This window comes from Cryptomeria japonica, chromosome 2 (genome assembly GCF_030272615.1).
Source record: "Cryptomeria japonica chromosome 2, Sugi_1.0, whole genome shotgun sequence".
NCBI classification, from domain to species: domain Eukaryota; kingdom Viridiplantae; phylum Streptophyta; class Pinopsida; order Cupressales; family Cupressaceae; genus Cryptomeria; species Cryptomeria japonica.
The window spans coordinates 5,751,266-5,773,501 of NC_081406.1; the positions used below are offsets into that span (position 1 = coordinate 5,751,266).

General features: G+C 37.5%; 2 protein-coding genes across 2 annotated transcripts; both read left to right on the plus strand.

Moving 5' to 3' along the window:
• Nucleotides 1-193: 193 nt before the first annotated feature.
• Nucleotides 194-1,167, plus strand: LOC131052296 (toll/interleukin-1 receptor-like protein). Its single transcript, XM_059216915.1, has 2 exons — nt 194-699; nt 1,086-1,167. Exons 1-2 carry the CDS (start codon nt 194-196, stop codon nt 1,165-1,167), a joined length of 588 nt encoding a protein of 195 aa, XP_059072898.1.
• Nucleotides 1,168-1,239: 72 nt separating this feature from the next.
• On the plus strand, nt 1,240-10,171 carry LOC131064835 (disease resistance protein RUN1-like). Its single transcript, XM_059216916.1, has 5 exons — nt 1,240-1,839; nt 1,999-2,190; nt 7,975-8,271; nt 8,365-9,516; nt 9,686-10,171. Exons 1-5 carry the CDS (start codon nt 1,240-1,242, stop codon nt 10,169-10,171), a joined length of 2,727 nt encoding a protein of 908 aa, XP_059072899.1.
• The last annotated feature ends 12,065 nt before the right edge of the window (nt 10,172-22,236 follow it).

Genomic DNA, 22,236 nt, shown 5'->3' on the forward strand with positions numbered 1-22,236 from the left:
GACTCACTTGATCTTGATCATATCACCACAGAAAATGCGGAGTTCTGTAGAATTTCTACACAGAAATTGTACAAAACTTTTGCTCCGGTGAATTCCGAATATCATCAACATAGGGTGCACCGTAAGATAGAAGTTCAAATCCTTCCTCTGAGAAAATTTTGGGCTCATCAGTTATAAAAGTTGTAGGCACAATATGTCCCACTCTAGGCCCTGCTCTTCAGCGGAGACCTCGCTTAGTTTCGATTTTAACAAAACGTCTGACGTTTTCTTGAGCTTTCGAGGCCCAGACACCCACCAAGGGTTTGTGAGAAGACTGTACAGTGCTCTTGAACGAGAAGGCAATAGCACTTTCTTAGACGAAGAAAGCTTAGAAAAGGGCGAACATATCCCTTCTTGTTTGGAAAGAGGAATCAAGGAAAGTAGGATCTGCATTCCTATTTTCTCCAAAAAATTTCCGGAGTCAAAATGGTGCTTGCAAGAGGTGTTGCTTATGGTTAAATATGGGGTTAAAATCTGTCCCTTGTTTTATAACGTTTTACCTAAGGATCTTAGGTGCTGGGATGGAAGTGAATATGCAGAGTACTTCAAACAGCATGAAAGCCAGCAAAGATTATCCTCCGAGTTAATCCTTGAATACAAAAATGCATTGAGGAGTGTTTCCGATCTAAATGGTTGGTGTTTCAATCAATTAAACAACAGGTAAGTCTCCATCTCATTGAATTTTTTTTATTTTTTTTCTTTTCTTTATATGGGTTTCTGTTGTTGAGTTTTTCATGGATTAGTTAGGATTTTCTATTTCTTGAATTGAGCTAGAAATTCTTATACAGTTAGTCTAGTCTTTTTTTTTGATAAATATGGTTTTTTTAACCTGAAACTTTCCTCAAGCCACATGTGATACTTGAGACATATCACATTAACTTTTAATGAATTAGCTAAGACTTGAATCTAAGACCTTATATTCATTGCTAGAATGTGTACCAACTGAACTACCGACACCTATAAAACCAACCCATATTAGATTCGGATGTGATTTACTTCCGACATTTATAATTGCCATATATTAATAGTAATTCACTCTTTTTCAGGGATGACGATTTGCTGATTCAACGTGTTGTGGCAGATGTTCAGAAAAGCTTACATTCAAACAAAATGTATTTGGATATTTGAGAATGCTTTGGTTTGGACGGGTCGGTGAATAATCTCAAGAGCTTATTAAATGTAGTGGGGCATCAGAAGAAGATGGTGAAAGTGGGTTTACATGGCATGGGTGGGATTGGTAAAACCACGCTGGCAAAGGCTGTTTGCAAAGAACTTCCATTCTCACAGTTCCAAGTGTTCTGTTTTGTTCCAAGCGTGGGAGAGAGATGTCAAGAGACGAATGGGCTTGTAAAGCTGCAGACCCACATTCTCAAAGGTATTTCACGGTTCAGAGGTGAAGTAGAACATGTTGATCAAGGCAAAGGTTTGCTAAAAGGCTGGCTGAGTGGCAAGAGAATTCTGCTTCTCCTCGATGACATTGAAAGTGCTGAGCAGCTCGAAGCTCTCGCAGGAAATTACAGGGATTTCGGGGTAGGCAGCTGTGTGATCATTACATCACGGGATGAACACATCCTGAAAGTGGCTAACGTTGATGTAATCTACGAGGTACGAAGGCTTGCTTACAATCATGCAATGCAGTTGTTTAATTTTCACGCATTTCCCAATTCCTGCTGTGCAGATCAAGAGCTGCAAACTCTGAGCCATGATATAGTCAGTGCCTGTGAAGGCCTTCCTCTTGCCCTCCAACTTGTTGGGAAAAGCCTGTTTAGTGAAGGGGATAGAGATGTATGGAAAGAAATGGTAAGAAAGTTAAGGTGTGAACCTAATCTCCATAAGAAACTTAGAGTCTCCTACTATAGCCTTGATTCCTTAGAAAAGGAAATGTTTCAAGATATTGCTTGTTTTTTTACATTGAGGGAGAAAAAAATTGTTATGATCTTTTGGGAAGGGTTGATTCAGAGTCCTCACGCGTCTCTTAGAAGTCTCTTGCAAAAGTCCTTTGTAAGCTTTGGCTGTAGCAACGGATTCCTGATGCATCGCTGCCTCCGGGATTTGGGAAGAAGTATATCAAATGAAATATCTAGAGAGCCTCGTAAACGCGCAAGAGTATTTGATGAGGACGATGCGCACCATGTTTTACGGCGACCCAGCGTATGGATTTCTTTGTAAACCTTTTTATTTTCAGAAATGTTTCATTAGGCTATTTTCTTGTTGAGTCGTAGATAGTCGTTAGATCAGTTCTGTAAGGAAGCAAAGGTGTGCGGAAACGCTTCCTACACTAATCTTAAGAGGACGATTTTGCAAATTTCAACTTAACTATCACAAAGATCACAAGAAGCAAATAGAGTAGAAATAAAACAAGAAACACATAACACAATGATTATCGTGGGGAAACCCTTCTGGGAGAAAAACCCCACCTTCCAAAACTCGCACAATGTATTATCAAATCAAGCTGATTACAATACACTTGCAATGCAAGTTCTTACAGGAGCATCACCTCAACTCAAGCTCAGAGAGACTTCATTAACATCCTTCTAGCACCCAACCTTGCAAACCAAAACTCCATGATCAAACTCCTCCCCATGCTCTCCTTTTATAGTGATTTTACAACCTGGAAACCACTTGTGGTTTTACAAAACCATGGGCTTAACCACCATGCCACATGGTGCCCATTTTTGACATTTACATTTCCAAAATGGAAAAACAATCGGGTTAAAATAGTAATCCAGTCCATAATTTTGTCCCCTAGCTTAGACCCTCTTAAAAGTCACAAAATGAGTCATTAAAGCTCTAAAAATGGCCCACCTATATTCTACTATGGACAAGACTCATTTTTAGCAACTCACTAACCATTTTCCAATGCATAAACATGTGGAAAACTACCTCAAACAAATTCTGGAATTTTCCAGAAAAAGATTGCAAGGTTGAGACACATGTTTCTCAACATTCTCCCACTTGTCGAACACCTTGCAAGAGTCAGGGGATCCAAAATATCATGGACTTAATTGCTAGGGGCTGAGAGGCCCATAGACTTGAACACCATCTGAATTTCTCTATGCTCACAGGCTTAGTTAATGCATCAGCAATATTCACCAAAGTTTCTACCTTCTCTAGCTTCACCCTGCCATCCTCAACCATATCTCTCACAAAATGATATTGTACATCAATGTGTTTGATCCTGGCATGAAAAGTCGGGTTCTTCGCTAGGCAGATTGCACTCTGACTGTCACTATAAATTGTCACTGCACCCTGTTTAAACTCTATATCTGAACATAATCTCTTTAGCCAGATGGCTTCCTTACAGGCATGAGTAGCTGCCATATATTCTACCTCAGTAGTGGACAAAGCGACCACAGCCTGTCGCTTGCTCATCCAACTGATTGCACCACCGAATAATGTAAACACATATGCACTGGTGGATCTTCTTCTATCAACATCACCGGCCCAGTCTGAATCCACATAGCCTCGAATATCTAAGGAATGCTCATTTCCTGTTCCATGAAAACATATCGAGTACTCTGAAGTACCCCTCAAGTATCTGAAAACTCTTTTTACTGCATCCCAATGTGCTCTTCCTGGATTAGACATATAACGAGAAAGAACTCCCACTGCTTGGGCAATGTCTGGTCTTGTACAGACCATAGCATACATCAAACTTCCAACAGCACTCTGATATGGTACTCGACTCATCTCTTCCATCTCCAATGGAGATGTAGGACACTGTGAACTAGAAAGCTTTGTTCCCATTGTAATAGGAACACTCAATGGTCTTGAATCCTGCATATTGAATCTTTTCAAAATAGTACCAACATACTTGCTCTAGCCTAGCCAAAGCTTTCTGTTTTGTCTATCTCTTACAATCTCCATTCCCAGAATGTGCCTAACTGCACCAAGATCTTTCATTTCAAACTTTATCGAGAGCTGAGATTTTAACTCTGCAATCAAACCTTTTCCTTTGCCAATAAACAACATGTCATTGACATATAGGGCAATGACCAAAAAACGATCACCATCAGATTTAAAATATATACAGTGATCATATTTAGATCGCACAAATCCCAAACTCAACACATATGTATCAAACTTCTGGTACCACATCCTAGGACTCTATTTTAAACCATACAAGGATTTCTTCAACTTACAGACCAAATGACTTTTACCTTTCATCACATAGTGCTCTGGCTGTGTCATGTTAATTTCTTCCTCCAAATCTCCATGAAGGAAAGCTGTTTTCACATCCATTTGCTCGATCTCTAGATCATAGGCTACTGCAATAGAAAGTAAAAATCTAATGGATGTCATTTTGGCTAGTGGAGAAAAAATCTCACCATAATCTACTCCCTCAACCTGAGAGTAACTTTTTGCAACCAAATGTGCTTTATACTTCTCAATGCTTCCATCTAAACCCATCTTCTTCTTAAACACCCATTTACAACCAATAGGGTTTCGTCCTTCAGGCAATGGTACAAGATCCCATGTTTCCTTCCTCTTAAGAGCTGCCATTTCTTCATCCATGGCTATTTTCCAGGACTCTGAATCATTCATACCAAGAGCCTCTTCTACAGATCTCGGTTCATCAATGTTAGCATTCAATGCAAATATGCATCTCCAATCATCAGGAGAATACCCATACCTTTCAGGTGGTTTCCTTTGTCTAGTAGACCTTCGAGCAAGATCTGGTTCAGGTTCAGCTTCAGGTACCTCTTCTTTCTCTGATGATTCAGAACTCATAGAGCTCTCCTCGACTTCTTGTCTTTCTAAGGGCCTCGATTCAACTTTTTTAGGTGTAGTAGGCAGTTGAATCACATCTTTCTTTTGTTCTATTTGTTCTGGCTGCACTGTAACAGAAGAAGGCTTAGTTTCTCTAAAAATAACACTTCTTGAATAAAATACCTTTTGTTCAACAGGATTCCAAAGCTTGTATCCTTTTACACCATAACTGTATCCGATGAAAATACATTTAACTGCTTTGTTGTCCAATTTTGTCTGCTTCTCTTTTGGCACATGAGCATATGCTTCGCAACCGAACACTCTCAGATGTCTAAGTGAAGGCTTGTGGCCCGACCACGCTTCCATTGGCGTCTTATCAACAAGAGCTGATGTAGGAGACCTATTTATCAGGTAGCAGGCAGTGGCTACAGCTTCAGCCCAGAACTTTTGTTCTAGTCTAGCTCCACTCAGCATACTCCTAGCCTTCTCCATCAAGGTACTGTTCATTCTTTCTGCAACTCCATTCTGTTGTGGAGAATACGGAGTTGTCTTCTCTCTTTTAATACCACAATCTTTACAAAATGTGTCAAAATCATTGGAGCAAAATTCACCACCATTATCAGTTCTCAAACATTTTATTTTCTTTCTAGTCTGCAACTCAACCATTGCTTTAAATTCTTTGAAACGACTGAAAACTTCAGTTTTACTCCTAAGAAAATAAACCCATGTTCTTCTACTGAAATCATCAATGAAAGAAACATAATAAACTAATCTACCAATAGAAGGAACATCAACTGGACCAAATACATCCGAATGGATTAGATCCAAAATACATGAAGACTTATGAGAACTCGAGTAAAACTGGATGCGGTTTTGTTTACCATAGATACAATGCTCACAAAAATCAAATTCAAGATTGCAATCATTCAACCCATCAACAAGGTTCTTATTTTTCAAGGTCCGTAGACCCTTCTCACCTATGTGGCCAAGTCTCTAGTGCCATAACATGGTTTTCTCTGCAGGCAACTTTGATTCGATAGACAGAGCACCCTTGGGTACCCAAAAACCATGACCATCTGTTGAAAGAGAAACCCTCTCCTTTTCCAACTGAGTAGTCTTTTTCACAATCTTATCAGAAGTACTATTGCACTCAACTATGCATGCATCAAGCTGGTACAGTGTATCCAATCTGCTTCCTCTTGCTATCACCATAGCACCTCTTACCATTTTCACACCTGTTTCAGAAAACTGTACATGCACATCCACATCTATTAGCTTGCTAACAGATAACAAATTCCTTGCTAGTCCTGGGATATGCAAGACACCATCAAATTTTCTAATTCTACCATCAGAAAATTTCACACGAATACTTCCACGACCAACAATATCAAGTACTGAGTTATCACCCAAATACACCTTACCACCATCAAAATTTTCATACTTACTAAACCAGTTTCTATTAGGAGTCATGTGGAAAGATGCACCTGAGTCTATTAACCATGCATTGTCACCTGCACGAGTGGCCAAGGCTACAATAAAAGCATCTCCATCTTCCTTCTCGGACTCAAAATCTAAATCTTGCTTCTTCTTCTTTTTCTTCTTTTCTTCTTTACAGTCCTTTAAGAAATGTCCGGGCTTTCCACAATTCCAGCAAATTACATTGGACTTACCAGGAGATTTTGATCTCCCCTTATTCTTGGACTTAGAACGACCATTCTACTTTTCATTCTTGCCTCTTTCTTTTGGTCTTCCTCGAACACTCAGAGCCTCTTTGGCATTCAGAGAAACCTTCCTTCTCATCTCCTCAGAAAGTAAAGAACCAACAACATCCTCCATCTTCAAGATGATTGCAGTGCTCCCTATGGCCATCACAAGGCTGTCCCATGAGTCTAGCAACAAACACAACAAGATTTGGCATCTTTCTTCTTCATCCATTGGCACCCCAACAGAGGTCAACTAAGTTACCAACATATTAAAGCTTTCCAGATGCTCAGAAATTCATCCACCTTCTTCCATTCTCAAGGAATGCAACTTCTTCCTCAAGAAAATTTTGTTCACAAGTGATTTTGCTTGGTAGATCTCACTTAGCTTCTTCCAGAGCTTCTTTGCAGTAGATTCTTCATGGACATTTATCAGAATAGAGTCTGCAAGACACAATCTGATGAGACCTTTAGCTTTTCTATCAGTCACATCATATTGTGCAGCTAAAGTCGGATCTGTGGGCTTATGCTTATTCTCATCAATCGCATCCCATAGATCTCGATCAATCAACAGATCTTCCATCTTCAGCTTCCACATCTCAAAGTTTATGCCAAAAAACTTCTCTACATCAATCCTTTCTGATATACTTGCCATCTTTACAATCCTGCAATACAGAAATGAAATACTCTGCACAAGCTCCCACTCAAATCTTGATTAGCTCAAAAAACCCTGTACCTAACAAATAGAACCAAAATTGGCCAGGCTCTGATACCACTTATAAGGAAGCAAAGGTGTGCGGAAACGCTTCCTACGCTAATCTTGAGAGGACGATTTTGCAAATTTCAACTTAACTATCACAAAGATCACATGAAGCAAATAGAGTAGAAATAAAACAAGAAACACATAACATAGTGATTATCGTGGGGAAACCCTTATGGGAGAAAAACCCCACCCTCCAAAACTCGCACAATGTATTATCAAATCAAGTTGATTACAATACACTTGCAATGCAAGTTCTTACAGGAGCATCACCTCAACTTAAGCTCAGAGAGACTTCATTAGCATCCTTCTAGCACCCAACCTTGCAAACCAAAACTCCATGATCAAATTCCTCCCCAAGCTCTCATTTTATAGTGATTTTACAACCTGGAAACCACTTGTGGTTTTACAAAACCATGGGCTTAACCACCATGCCACATGGTGCCCATTTTTGACATTTACATTTCCAAAATGGAAAAACAACTAGGTTAAAATAGTAATCCCGTCCATAATTTTGTCCCCTAGCTTAGACCCTCTTAAAAGTCACAAAATGAGTCATTAAGGCTCTAAAAATGGCCCACCTATATTCTACTATGGACAAGACTCATTTTTAACAACTCACTAACCATTTTCCAATGCATAAACATGTGGAAAACTACCTAAAACAAATTCTGAAATTTTTTAGAAAAAGACTGCAAGGTTGAGACACATGTTTCTCAACAAGTTCAATAGGGAACTGAAGAATATTTGTGTATTCGACTGAAGTCGCTGAAAAAGGCCAAGCTTGTGCGTTATTTTTCGTATGAGCCCAAGGAGCCGATGACATTGAAGGCAGAAATGTTCAAATCACTGTACAATTTGTGGTTTCTTCGGCTTGCAGATATTGGCATTGAAGGGCACTTTTCTGAGGAATTCTCCTTGGAGGATTTGAGATGGCTAAGCTTGAGAAAATTTTCATCAAAACGGCTACCTCAAGGAATGAACTTGCGGAGCCTTGTTATTCTGGAAGTGACCGATAGCCAGATCACTCATCTGTGGGACGAAACGACAGAAGATCCAACTGTGAGTAGTACATGTTTTTTTTTGTCTTTGAATTCTGTAGTCAAACATATTCTTGGTATCAAATTTCACATAGCTTGTGTATTATTTGAACAGATGAGACCTGGGAATCTTAAAGTGCTTATTTTGAGGGGATGCGCATCCCTGGAGAGTCTTCCTGCCACACTTTGTTACACACCGTTGCAGATGCTGGACTTGCACAATTGCCATTCATTGAGCAGCCTGCCTAATACCGTTGGAAGCTGGACCAGCTTAGTTACTCTCGACATGGAAGGATGCAGTGTTTGTTCTTTGCCTCAAGACTTTGGCGATCTTGTGAATCTGAAGGAACTCAATCTCTCACGTTGTAAAAATCTGTCTGTAATTCCCGCTAGCTTTGGGAACTTGACTCGGCTAGAAAGGCTAGAGATTCACCACAACGATAAACTTACAGAACTACCCGACAGCTTTGGCGGCCTGAAATCTTTGGCTCATCTGGATTTCAGCTATTGCCATTCACTGAGCAGTCTCCCTAATACAGTGGGAAGCTTGATCAGCTCAGTCTGTCTCGAAATGGAAGAATGCAGCATTTATTCTCTGCCTCAAAACCTGTGCAATCTTGCAAATCTTCAGGAGCTGAACCTTTCATACTGTCAACATCTGTCTAGACTTCCCGCTAACTTCGGGAATTTGACACGGCTAGAAAGGCTACAAATCCCCCGCATTCCTGGGCTTACAGAGCTACCCAACAGCTTTGGCGGCCTGAAAACTTTGGCTTATTTGGATGCCAGCTATTGCGGACTGACAGACAATGGACTACCAGCCACAATATCCGAACTGAGTTCACTGAAAATCATACATCTTGAAGGTAACAGAGTCTGCCGTCTTCCTAGCGGCTTGGAAAAGTTAACACAACTCGAAGAGCTGCATGTGGACGATTGCAGAGAACTTGCCGTACTGTCGGCGCTTCCATCATCGTTGCAACTGCTCTACGCCCGCAACTGTTTCGGTTTGAACACAATCTGCTGCCTTCCGGCATTGCCAAGCCTAATGACATTAGATGTTAGCAAGTCCTGCCACCTCACTCAATTGCATGGCCTGGTATCGTTGAGGCAATTAACCACGCTCAATCTTGTGGGCTGCAGTGGTATCTTTTCTTGTGGGGTTCTCGAAAGCTGTTTGACTGGTCTCACAGCTCTCGAGTGCGTTTTTGTTGGCGGGCCCGGTGTCTCATCAGCTCAATTACAAATTTTTTATGATTCCTACAAGGTAGGTACCTAAGGTTTTCTGGTTTTTTTTTTTTGTTTTGAATGTGGGACCTATAATGTTCAGGCTTTATGAACTCTTCTAGATGTAGTAGAGGTTGACCGACTAACTTGTGCATCTAAAATCTAGGAACTAACGTACATTTATACATGGGCACTTTTTGCTTTGTCAGGACTTCTCTTTCAGGGAAAATTGTCTCCTGGCTAATCTAGACACTCCCGTAAATTGGCTACAAGGGGAGGCATGTGGACAGGACGGCTATAGCATCCATTATTGCACGGAGAAGAATAAAGTTGAGAATTGTGCAGGATATATTGTTTGTTTAGTCTCCTCTCGCCAAGTCCAAATACGTGAGGATTGTGGGGTAAACCCAGGTATTAACAGGCTGAGCTACACAATTGAGAGGGATGATAGTTTACTTAAATGTCCAGTGAACCATCAAAACTCAACCATAGATGGTGGTGATTACTTGGAAGTGCGTCTTGTACGAGCAGACACCACGCCAGACTTTGCTTGGTTGAAGGGAGGTAATAAAGTGAGGGTGAATGCAAGGTCTGATTATGAGAATTGGAAGGCATCTTTTAAATTTTTAATGTATGAAGAAACTATGCCTTCTCAAAAACAGAAGCCTCCCAAAATGATCACTTTTGTTATGTAAAACAAGGTGACAATGTTTATTCAAGTCTTTATTGCCATACAAATATTTATTCATTTTTCCGAGGTATTAATTACATTTATTATTTAATTATCAATAAATGCAGTCAAGGTGCATTTCAATGTCTTGATTAATAGTACATTTGTCTCGATTAATAGTACATTAGGACTGAACGGGTGTATGGCTGTATATTTTTTTTTCTCTCTATTTTATTTTATATATTCAATGTAAATGAGTTGATATTTTTATTTATATAATTGTATAGGAGAAAGGATCTAGTAGTTGAGCATGTTTCAATAGGGAAAGAGCACCACTAGTCATTATAGCTCCAATAACTAAACACTCTTACACTCAGCTCCTAATTATTAATTTTAAAAAACTAAAAAAATAAACTAAAAGCCCAATAATAAATTTCACATGTATCAATAGCTGCCCATTTTTTAAGAATTTTTGGACCCTAATTGACCCATTTGCACACCATTATTGACACCCATGGTGCACGACTTTTGAGGGATTTGCGCATAAGTATTGACAATTTTAAGTGCATAATTATTGGGACGTCTTTAATTAGGTATCAGACGATACTTTGAAATGTGCACTTTTTGACCCTTATGCGTATAACAGATCCAACAGTGTGCATTGTTACTACCCAAAAGCCAAAACAATAGCTATAAGTAGTTAAGTGCATGTAGAGATGACAAATTTATTTTTGGCAAAATCTGATTTACTATTTAGAATCTATGTGCGTGAAGTTAGCTATAACAGCTACTCATACGCTTCCCCTAGTTGTTATAGCATTTATTGATTTAATGCTTAATATTTATAACAATATTGCATCAATAGTTGTGACTTTAAAGTTGCTAAAATTGATGATAAGTACCCATAATTGAATGAAATGTATTTATTATATCTAAAAAGCAACACTCCATGAATATTTATCTTTGCTGCTTATTTTTAAGAAAAACATCTTAAATCTGTATTAATAGCATTATTACTAATTTGTGCACTTAAAATTTGGAAAAAAAAAAGAAATAAAATCTAAAAAAAAAGAGGGAAAGAAAATTGTGGAGCCATGTGGCGTTTTTGTTAATAAGCAGCCACTGCTTATTTCCAGCACCCCTTTTGTTCCATAGCTTATTTATAATTCCTAAACAATAGCTACTCCACCAAAATAGTGAAAGATTCAAAATTATCCCTTTTTTGACAATTTTTATGGGAACACTTAACTCTTAAATTTAAGCAGAAAATAGAGTTAAGCAGTCGCATGGGAACATGATGTTAGTGTACAACTACGGGTCTCACTTTTTGGGGGGCTTTTTTGGACACTTTGATAAAAAGCATATTGATGTGCCTTTGAAACCTTAGTTATAAACAATGGACTTGCCAAATAAACTGCTGTAAAATAATAAGAATGATTGGAAATATATTTTTAAATTTTTAATTAATTTTATATGTGAATGCAAAAGATTTTAATATCCGATTGTGTCAACTAAAAGTCATGCATCTTGAAGGCAATGGAATCCACCGTCTGCAAATGTAAAGGATGGGTGGTTTGAGATTTCCGTGAGCAAGTCTTGCCACCTCACTAGGAATCTTTGTAACATTTAAGTAGGCTGCAAAAATATCTCTTGTGGAAACTTCCGAAGCCAATTACAAATACTTCTTTATGATAGGTAAGCAACAAGCGTCAAATTGATGCATGTGAAACATCACCCCCCAACTTACACGCGCACACTTTTATTTTGGGGGGACCTCTCTTTTCTCTTGGTTAATCCAGAGGCGAGAAAATCACCTTGATTAGGTGTTGCAATTTGCTTAGCTAAGGGCTTATGTCAGGCATAAAAAGTTTGAATTTTCTATTCTGCATGTTGTATTCACATTTAAATCTTATCCATCCAATCTTAGATAGATATGGTTGAAAAAATTATTATTTATTTTGATTAAATATTTTTTGATTTATTTTTGTAATAACAATTATTTTAACTTAGAATGAATAATTGTGTTCAAAAAGTTAAATTATTGTAATAATTATTTTGATTATTGCAATTTGCTTAGCTAAGGGCTTATGTCAAGCACAAAAAAGTTTGTATTGTCTATTCAACACTTTAGATTTATCTCAATTATTTATTTAAATTTAGAATTTAATATGATTTTGAATTTTAATTTAAATAATTATTGTAAAAATGGGATATCCAATATCTTAGATAGATATTGTCTAAAAAGTTAGATTATTGTAATAATCACTTTGATTATTATTGCAATTTGCTTAGCTAAGGGCTTATGTCACACACAAAAAGTTTCCATTGTTTATTCAGCGCATTGGGTTCATTGCAATTATTTATTTAAATCTAGAAATCAATATGATTTTGAATTTTAATTAATAATAATTATGGTAAAGGGGATATCCAATATCTTAGATAGATATTGTTGAAAAAGTTAAATAGTTTATTATTATTATTATTTTGGCTTATTTTTGTAATGACAATTATTTTAACTTAGAGTAAACAATTTATTTTCATTCAAAACCATTCAATAAAATTTGGAAAGGTGTTGAGTGTTTTTTGCATGGTTGTTTCTGTGTGTCTCTTTGTGGTTTTCCTGCTATCATTCTGCATTTATTGCGATATGTTTTAGTCTTTTAATGGCCTTGGCCAACCTCAACCCAACTATTGATGTTGGTGTTGGAGTTTTGGCATTTGGTGATCATGACACCCCTGAACAAATGACCTGGGAAATTTGTTTCCAAAGTTTTTCACAAGGTACGCCTTCTGGTACCTTAGATGTTGTCTTTCTTGTCTTTGATAATGCTTGTCAATGACTTGAAAAGTTTACTATAATAGGTAATTTTGTGGGGAGGGTTCACCCTGATAGCATGCTTCATGCCTGCATTGCCAAGACCTAGGCACCTCATGGTTCAAGGTTGACAACATCCAAAATCTCACCAAAGGCTTTTCTTTTTTGTTTTGCTTTGCCGATTCCACCCATGTGCATGATATTATGCATCATGGGCCTTGGATGGTTTGGTCATCTTTTCTTATTTTTTCAACCTTGGTAGCGAGACTTTTTTTGTCTCTAACGACAAGAAGCTTAAAGTCCTAGTTTGGATTCAATTTCCTAGTCTCCCTTTGCCTTGTTGCTCATATTTGTAGATCATTTCTCAATCCATTGACAAGGTGGTTTACATGGAGATCGACTAATTTTTCCATATCCGTCCTTAAAAAAGGGTAAATGCATTGAAGTGGATTTGTCTTGAGGCCTCAATGATGTTGGCATTGATAAAACTGGTTAATCCAGTGAACCGATTTATTAACTGAAATTCATCATTGATGACCAACACTGATCGGTGGAGTGGTGTATCTCAGTAGCAGAGGTGATGGCTTGTAAACAACATATAACATCAGAGATAGATGATCAAGGCTCAATAGGCTCAAGTGAAGACAAACTCAGCTAATTAGTCTGTCATTCAAGAAGATCAGTGTTAAGGTTAGATCTTCAAGTTGGCCATTTTGATGATGATGAAGTCACAAAAGGTGACTTAGGCAAGAAGGCTTGAGGTTCTATGCAAACCAGAACCTCATTGGCAAACAAGAAAAGAGGCCTGATTGAAATACTGCAAACCGGTATCAAATGATGAACCGGTAATGAGGAGTGCAGTGGTATACTAGTAGACCAGTGAAGCAGAAGGAAAATAGGCAGTCACCGTAAATCTCAGAGCGATGATCGGTTACACAGTTGCGATGGCAAAAGGTGAGTTGCTGAGTTTGTGTCAACACCAAACTAAAGGTTGGTGAAGTCAACTTCAATCATCGTGTAGTTAGGCCATGATTACTTGCGAATTTTTTAGTTCGCATTTTAAAGATTGGACTTAACCAGAAGTCACTATTTTGGGGGGATGCAATGACAAATTTGGTTGAGTAGTTGGTGGAATCATTATAGGGCGCGCAAAGAAAGAGCAGGAGAATTTGAATTTAACATCTACCAAAATATGTGATCGCATTGATTAAGGAAACACCTGAAGGTAACGACAGAGAGTGTATAAAGTATTTTTGAGTTCATACAAAACTTCTTTATTGAGAAATTTGAAACGTGCAGATTCTGTGAGAGGAGATCCAAAGTACAGAGTGAAGAGAGAGGAAGTGCTAAATGATTTAGCAGAGCAGAGTATGTGTGAAGTAGACCGATAGAGTGTAGAGTTGAGGGTATGAGCAGAGGACTGACAGAGTGCAGAGCCAAGGGTATAAGCAGAGAACTGGTGTAGTGCAAACCAGACACAATCAGTGCAGATAGAGTATGATTTTCATTGTGATTTGATCAAGCTATCTGTAGCTATTCTAGCAGACCAACTTCCTGTTGCTTTCTAACCATTGCAACTCAAATCCCTTAACCGAGTGGACTTTAACAGGTCCCTTTGTAAAATCCCTTAACCAGGTGACATCTTAATTGATGATCCTAAGTCCTTTAACAAGGCTAAATTTAACAGGGTAAAGGCACTAGCAGACCTTAATTAAAATCCCTTAACTAGGTGGCACTTAACAATGTCTTTGTAATCTCCTAACAAGGATGGCTCCTCATCGAGTGTACTCCAAAAGAGTGCAAATTTTGTGAGTTTCTACTCACACCTTGGTTTTCCCCCATTTGGGTTTCCAGGAGATAAATCTTGGTGTTACTGTGTATCTTTTATGTATGAATGTTTTTCTGCAATAACTGTTTGTATTGACGAATATTAAGTTAGTGCAAACTTAAGTTAAAAGATTTTAATTTTGTAAAACTAGCAAAGTGTTGATTCACCCCTCCCCTCTCAACACTGATCGGGACTAATAATTGGTATTAGAGCTTTGGTCCTTAGATTCAAAAGAGCTTAACAACTTAAGGAAAGATCCAAGATGATGCGAAAGGAGGGTCCCAAGTTCTCTAAGGAGAATTACACCTTATGGTGTGGTAGAATGAATCTCTACCTAAGAACCCTAGGAGATCAATACCGGAATCATGTAATCATAGAATACAATGAACCTATAGGGGTTCTCATTATAAATCAAATCAAAGAAAGTCAAGACAACACTGCAACTATGGATCCGATTGCTAGCACTTTGTTTGATAATGAGTATGCAAAGGTTCAAGATCTGAATACAACCTATGAGATGTGGAATAAATTGAAGTCTATTTATGAAGGAGATCCTAATGTTTAAAAGGCTAAGGTGGACAACTTGAGAGACAAATTTGATGAGATGAGGATGCAAGAAAGAGAAAATATAGAACAATCTAGCAAAAGAATAAAGGATGTAGGAAATTCCATCAGAAACGTTGGAGGAAAGCTTGAAGAAGATGTTGTGGTCAGAAAAATCTTGATAACCTTGCTACCACAATATGTCATAAGGGTTGCTGCAATTCAGGAACTCAGATCCTTGGGAACAATTAGTGTTTCACTTGACTCACTAATCAGAAAGTTGACTTCTTTTGAACTGAGCAACTATGATAACTGATGCCCTCCTAAATGAACAAGGTTAGCCAATGACAAACAACACACGAAAACCAAAAGATCATTAGTGTTAGTCAAGCAAAAACTAATCTAAAAAGACATACCAAGAGAGACACTAAAAACATGCTAATATATCTAACTAAAGAAACAAAGATAATGAGACATCTCCAACTGCCTCTTAGCATGGCCTTAGCTCCTTCTCCCTTGTTCCTCTCCTCTCTAAGTTTCAAAATAATGTAGCTCTCAGCAACTTTTTGCACTATGGATGCTTATGGAGGATTGAGATTTAGTATTGTGCTTCAAATATGAAATGAAAAGCTAATACTATGCTATTGATACTAAAATGATTTATTTTATCCAAAATAACAAGATATTAGTTGATTATGCTAAAATTCTCTCTTAAAATGCCTATAGCTTAAATGCATACAAGTTTTCAGGATGTGAATTATGAAGAAATGGGCTCTATTTATAGGAAAAATGGAGCAATGGATGGCCAGGATTGAAAGGTTTAATCAAGGGCCAAGCTTGAAAGTTGGGGATCCATGTGCACAACTTGCACCAACGAAATGGTGACAAGTGTCAACATAGGGTTGGGTTGAGAGAAGGGGTTGGAGGCATTAAATGCCTGAGGAGACCTCATGGTTATCTAGAAGGTAAGGGTCAAGCCTAAATTAGGATTACCCATTGGATTAAGAGTTAATCCAAGAATAAACCTTTGTGCAAATGATTAAGAGATAATCATGGTCAAAGCATTAAAGTCCTAATGAGACCCTTGGGTTGGGTGAAGGTTGAGTTAAAATAAATATTTTAACCATGTAAGAGGGTTTGAGTTAACCATTAATGGTTATTGGAGACTTTGGGGATTTAAGTGGTTGGAGGTTTGAAGCTTTTAATGGTTATTGGAGACTTTGAGGAATTAAGTGGTTGGAGGTTGAAAGCCTTTAATGGTTATCAAAGACTTTGGAGTCTTTGAGAAGTGACTCCATTTTTCTTAGGAATGTGACAATAATTAAGGGATAGATTAGGCTAATTAGGAAGGGGTTAGAAGAATCTAGAAGGGGATTAGATTTTGCAAGTGGATTTGGTGGGTGAGGGAAAATAGGTTTTTATTAAAATAAAAATTCATTTATTTCAATAAATGTGTGCAAGTTGCATTTGTAGGAAAATGCAAGTGGGGGGGGGGGGGGGGGGTTAAAAATGATTTAAATAAATGTTAATTTATTTAAAAGAGGAAAAGGGGGATTTAATTAAATAAATAGATTTTATTCATTTAATTGATTGGAATTGGATTTAATGAATTAATTAAAATAAATTGAATAATTTATTTAATTAATAGAAGATTGTTTGGAGATGAATTAATTAAATATTAATTTAATTAACTGATGACTAGTGGATTTTTAACCAAATAAATAACAAATATTCATTTAATTAAAATGGACAGATTTGTGTGACTACATTTGCCCCTCTTTGAGACGGTGCGATTTATCGCGTCGTTTCAAAGAAAGAAGAAATAAGTGTGAAAAAATGCCCCATAAAATGTAAATTTAATGGGTGGTATGCTCCCTCGAGAGATGGGCCGAAAAATTTCAAAAAAATTGGGCGATCTCTCGAAAAAAGAATGAAAATTGGTAGGGTGTTAGAAGAGAAGAAGTTAGGCATACAGGTGAAAAATTGAAGAAAACAAGGGAAAAATGGAGAAATGGGGGGCTCAAGAAGTTCACGGGGACCACGGCGGTGAGCGGGGGGAAGTTAGGGTGACGATGAAGGGTATAAATGGGGTGAAAGGGGTGAAAACAGGATCATTTGTGACCGCGACCAGTGTGAAACCAGAGCTCTGAGAAGGACATTTGGAGGAGCAAGCAGGAGCTATGGTGCAAGAGCACCTCAACACACAAGCATACCAGGAGGTCAAAAGTCATAATGTGAACAATTTGATTGTATTTGAGTCATTCATAATGTATTAAGGTCATTTGAGTCCATTGAATCATAATATGTAAGGCTAAATGAGCCATTTTGTCCAAAGTTGCCCAAGTTGTGTATTTGAGTCTTGATTGGGTTTATGAGGTCAAATTTGTGTAAAAGTATCATGAAGGGGGAAAATGATGTAAATTGTGTTATTTGGTCCATTATAAGGTGTTAATAATTTCCATGTAATATCTTAACAAGTTTTGAGTGCAAACTCAAAGAGTTGTCAAGACAAAACCTAGATAGAGGAGGTGTCATTTGGTTGAAAGGTGGTTATTTAGTTAATTTTCAAAGGGAATTCGACCCAAGAGGTTGATTTATGTATTTAAGGATTGTAATCCATGAAAAGGAAGAAAGGGAAGGAATTGGGAAGCATTGAAATCAATTTGGTAACAAGTTCTTGGTTTTTCAATTTGTTGTTTTGGTGTTTTAAAGGTTTTCCTCTGGTTTCCAGGCCTTGTACGGCCATGTATAGCCTAGAAAACCATGTATTATTAATTGGATAGTGTATAAAAATGAATAATCTTTCCATTTCTTTTTGTTTGAGTTTATTTCATGCAGATTTGAGAAAGTTATGGATGTTTTGGTGAAAACAGTTTGTAACTGCCAAAACCCTGCCTAGGGTTAACCAGTTTTGGGAAAAGCTTCATACCTTTTGATTTAACCGTTGGATCTGGCTATAACTTGGGGAAAAGTTGTTTATCTGACCTATATACAATCTGACCAAAGAGATTGGATTTATTTTTAATATGTAAAAAGTTATTAATGACTGTTCATCTGCATTTTATTGTGAAATCAGACTGGTAAAGGCAGGAGCAGTCCTGTTGCAGCATTTGATATGGCCAAATTAAGAATAATGATGAAGAAAGGATATATGTTTTGGAAAGGTCTCTGAACCCTCTTTCAATTTATTTTTATCTCACTTAATTTGATTAAGAATTGAAGAAGTTGTGGTTATTTCTGTGAAAACAGTTTTTAAGGATGAAACCTTGAACTAGGGTACTCCATGGGAATAAAGAATTTGTTGTCTCATGTTTTGGTAAATTTTATGATCTAAAATATTGAATTAAGGTCTGTAGGGATGGAATACAACCTTTTAAAGTGGTTTGGGGTTGATTGGTGGCATATGGTGGAAGTATTTGATAGACAACCCTTGTGTAAAGATTATATTATGATTGCATTGTAGAATGGATGAATACCATTTGCATTGCCACTTAATGATTGTAATGATGATTGGATCAGCAAGATCCTTGGTTGTGAGTTGGTTTTCCATGATGCTCTGCATCAAATTGGTATCAGAGCTCAGCAAAATATCTGGGCTGAGCAAGTTGTTTGTGTTTTGTGTTATTGATGAGTTTTGGTTGCAAGTGCTTGTCCATCTAGTTGCAAGAGGAAGTTGGTGTTGTGTGTGGGCAGACAAGGAAGGTCTGTCAAGGGCCAAAGGGATGGTCCATTGGTTGCCAAGAGACTAGGGAGAGAGGCAAGGAGAGGACTCCTAGGTGAGGCAAAGGTGATTTTTTTTTTTGGTGAGGTGATGCAGCATGGAGAGGTGGACTTATGGTTGGTAAAAGCACTTGGATGGCAGCCATTACATACTCCATTAATAGGAGTTATTGAGGAGGCAGATATAAGGACAGTCTTGTGTCCTTTTGGAGATGTTGATTGTAGCAAAGGCATGAGAATGGTGATAAGATGAAGGAAGAAAAGAGGCATAAAAAGGCAAAGACAAAGATGAAGGTTTCAGTCTAATTTTTTTGCAGGTTATTATCCCTATGTTTCCAAGGGACTTGGAAACTTTTCAAGGTCGGTAGTATGGTGCAAGAGCACCTCAGCACACAAGCATACCAGGAGGTCAAAAGTCATAATGTGAACAATTTGATTGTATTTGAGTCATTCATAATGTATTAAGGTCATTTGAGTCCATTGAATCATAATATGTAAGGCTAAATGAGCCATTTTGTCCAAAGTTGCCCAAGTTGTGTATTTGAGTCTTGATTGGGTTTATGAGGTCAAATTTGTGTAAAAGTATCATGAAGGGGGAAAATGATGTAAATTGTGTTATTTGGTCCATTATAAGGTGTTAATAATTTCCATGTAATATCTTAACAAGTTTTGAGTGCAAACTCAAAGAGTTGTCAAGACAAAACCTAGATAGAGGAGGTGTCATTTGGTTGAAAGGTGGTTATTTAGTTAATTTTCAAAGGGAATTCGACCCAAGAGGTTGATTTATGTATTTAAGGATTGTAATCCATGAAAAGGAAGAAAGGGAAGGAATTGGGAAGCATTGAAATCAATTTGGTAACAAGTTCTTGGTTTTTCAATTTGTTGTTTTGGTGTTTTAAAGGTTTTCCTCTGGTTTCCAGGCCTTGTACGGCCATGTATAGCCTGGAAAACCATGTATTATTAATTGGATAGTGTATAAAAATGAATAATCTTTCCATTTCTTTTTGTTTGAGTTTATTTCATGCAGATTTGAGAAAGTTATGGATGTTTTGGTGAAAACAGTTTGTAACTGCCAAAACCCTGCCTAGGGTTAACCAGTTTTGGGAAAAGCTTCATACCTTTTGATTTAACCGTTGGATCTGGCTATAACTTGGGGAAAAGTTGTTTATCTGACCTATATACAATCTGACCAAAGAGATTGGATTTATTTTTAATATGTAAAAAGTTATTAATGACTGTTCATCTGCATTTTATTGTGAAATCAGACTGGTAAAGGCAGGAGCAGTCCTGTTGCAGCATTTGATATGGCCAAATTAAGAATAATGATGAAGAAAGGATATATGTTTTGGAAAGGTCTCTGAACCCTCTTTCAATTTATTTTTATCTCACTTAATTTGATTAAGAATTGAAGAAGTTGTGGTTATTTCTGTGAAAACAGTTTTTAAGGATGAAACCTTGAACTAGGGTACTCCATGGGAATAAAGAATTTGTTGTCTCATGTTTTGGTAAATTTTATGATCTAAAATATTGAATTAAGGTCTGTAGGGATGGAATACAACCTTTTAAAGTGGTTTGGGGTTGATTGGTGGCATATGGTGGAAGTATTTGATAGACAACCCTTGTGTAAAGATTATATTATGATTGCATTGTAGAATGGATGAATACCATTTGCATTGCCACTTAATGATTGTAATGATGATTGGATCAGCAAGATCCTTGGTTGTGAGTTGGTTTTCCATGATGCTCTGCATCAAATTGGTATCAGAGCTCAGCAAAATATCTGGGCTGAGCAAGTTGTTTGTGTTTTGTGTTATTGATGAGTTTTGGTTGCAAGTGCTTGTCCATCTAGTTGCAAGAGGAAGTTGGTGTTGTGTGTGGGCAGACAAGGAAGGTCTGTCAAGGGCCAAAGGGATGGTCCATTGGTTGCCAAGAGACTAGGGAGAGAGGCAAGGAGAGGACTCCTAGGTGAGGCAAAGGTGATTTTTTTTTTTGGTGAGGTGATGCAGCATGGAGAGGTGGACTTATGGTTGGTAAAAGCACTTGGATGGCAGCCATTACATACTCCATTAATAGGAGTTATTGAGGAGGCAGATATAAGGACAGTCTTGTGTCCTTTTGGAGATGTTGATTGTAGCAAAGGCATGAGAATGGTGATAAGATGAAGGAAGAAAAGAGGCATAAAAAGGCAAAGACAAAGATGAAGGTTTCAGTCTAATTTTTTTGCAGGTTATTATCCCTATGTTTCCAAGGGACTTGGAAACTTTTCAAGGTCGGTAGTATGGTGCAAGAGCACCTCAGCACACAAGCATACCAGGAGGTCAAAAGTCATAATGTGAACAATTTGATTGTATTTGAGTCATTCATAATGTATTAAGGTCATTTGAGTCCATTGAATCATAATATGTAAGGCTAAATGAGCCATTTTGTCCAAAGTTGCCCAAGTTGTGTATTTGAGTCTTGATTGGGTTTATGAGGTCAAATTTGTGTAAAAGTATCATGAAGGGGGAAAATGATGTAAATTGTGTTATTTGGTCCATTATAAGGTGTTAATAATTTCCATGTAATATCTTAACAAGTTTTGAGTGCAAACTCAAAGAGTTGTCAAGACAAAACCTAGATAGAGGAGGTGTCATTTGGTTGAAAGGTGGTTATTTAGTTAATTTTCAAAGGGAATTCGACCCAAGAGGTTGATTTATGTATTTAAGGATTGTAATCCATGAAAAGGAAGAAAGGGAAGGAATTGGGAAGCATTGAAATCAATTTGGTAACAAGTTCTTGGTTTTTCAATTTGTTGTTTTGGTGTTTTAAAGGTTTTCCTCTGGTTTCCAGGCCTTGTACGGCCATGTATAGCCTGGAAAACCATGTATTATTAATTGGATAGTGTATAAAAATGAATAAGATTTCCATTTCTTTTTGTTTGAGTTTATTTCATGCAGATTTGAGAAAGTTATGGACGTTTTGGTGAAAACAGTTTGTAACTGCCAAAACCCTGCCTAGGGTTAACCAGTTTTGGGAAAAGCTTCATACCTTTTGATTTAACCGTTGGATCTGGCTATAACCTGGGGAAAAGTTGTTTATCTGACCTATATACAATCTGACCGAAGCGATTGGATTTATTTTCAATATGTAAAAAGTTATTAATGACTGTTCATCTGCATTTTATTGTGAAATCAGACTGGTAAAG

Bases quoted from the DNA above. Each gene is read 5' to 3' on its own strand.
- LOC131064835 (XM_059216916.1), top strand. From the start codon at position 1,240: ATGGTGAAAGTGGGTTTACATGGCATGGGTGGGATTGGTAAAACCACG. The intron at 2,191-7,974 runs GTATGGATTTCT...ATTCGACTGAAG, and splicing joins ATGTTTTACGGCGACCCAGC to TCGCTGAAAAAGGCCAAGCT. The intron at 9,517-9,685 runs GTAGGTACCTAA...TTGCTTTGTCAG, and splicing joins TTTTTTATGATTCCTACAAG to GACTTCTCTTTCAGGGAAAA.
- LOC131052296 (XM_059216915.1), top strand. From the start codon at position 194: ATGTCCCACTCTAGGCCCTGCTCTTCAGCGGAGACCTCGCTTAGTTTC. The intron at 700-1,085 runs GTAAGTCTCCAT...ACTCTTTTTCAG, and splicing joins TTCAATCAATTAAACAACAG to GGATGACGATTTGCTGATTC.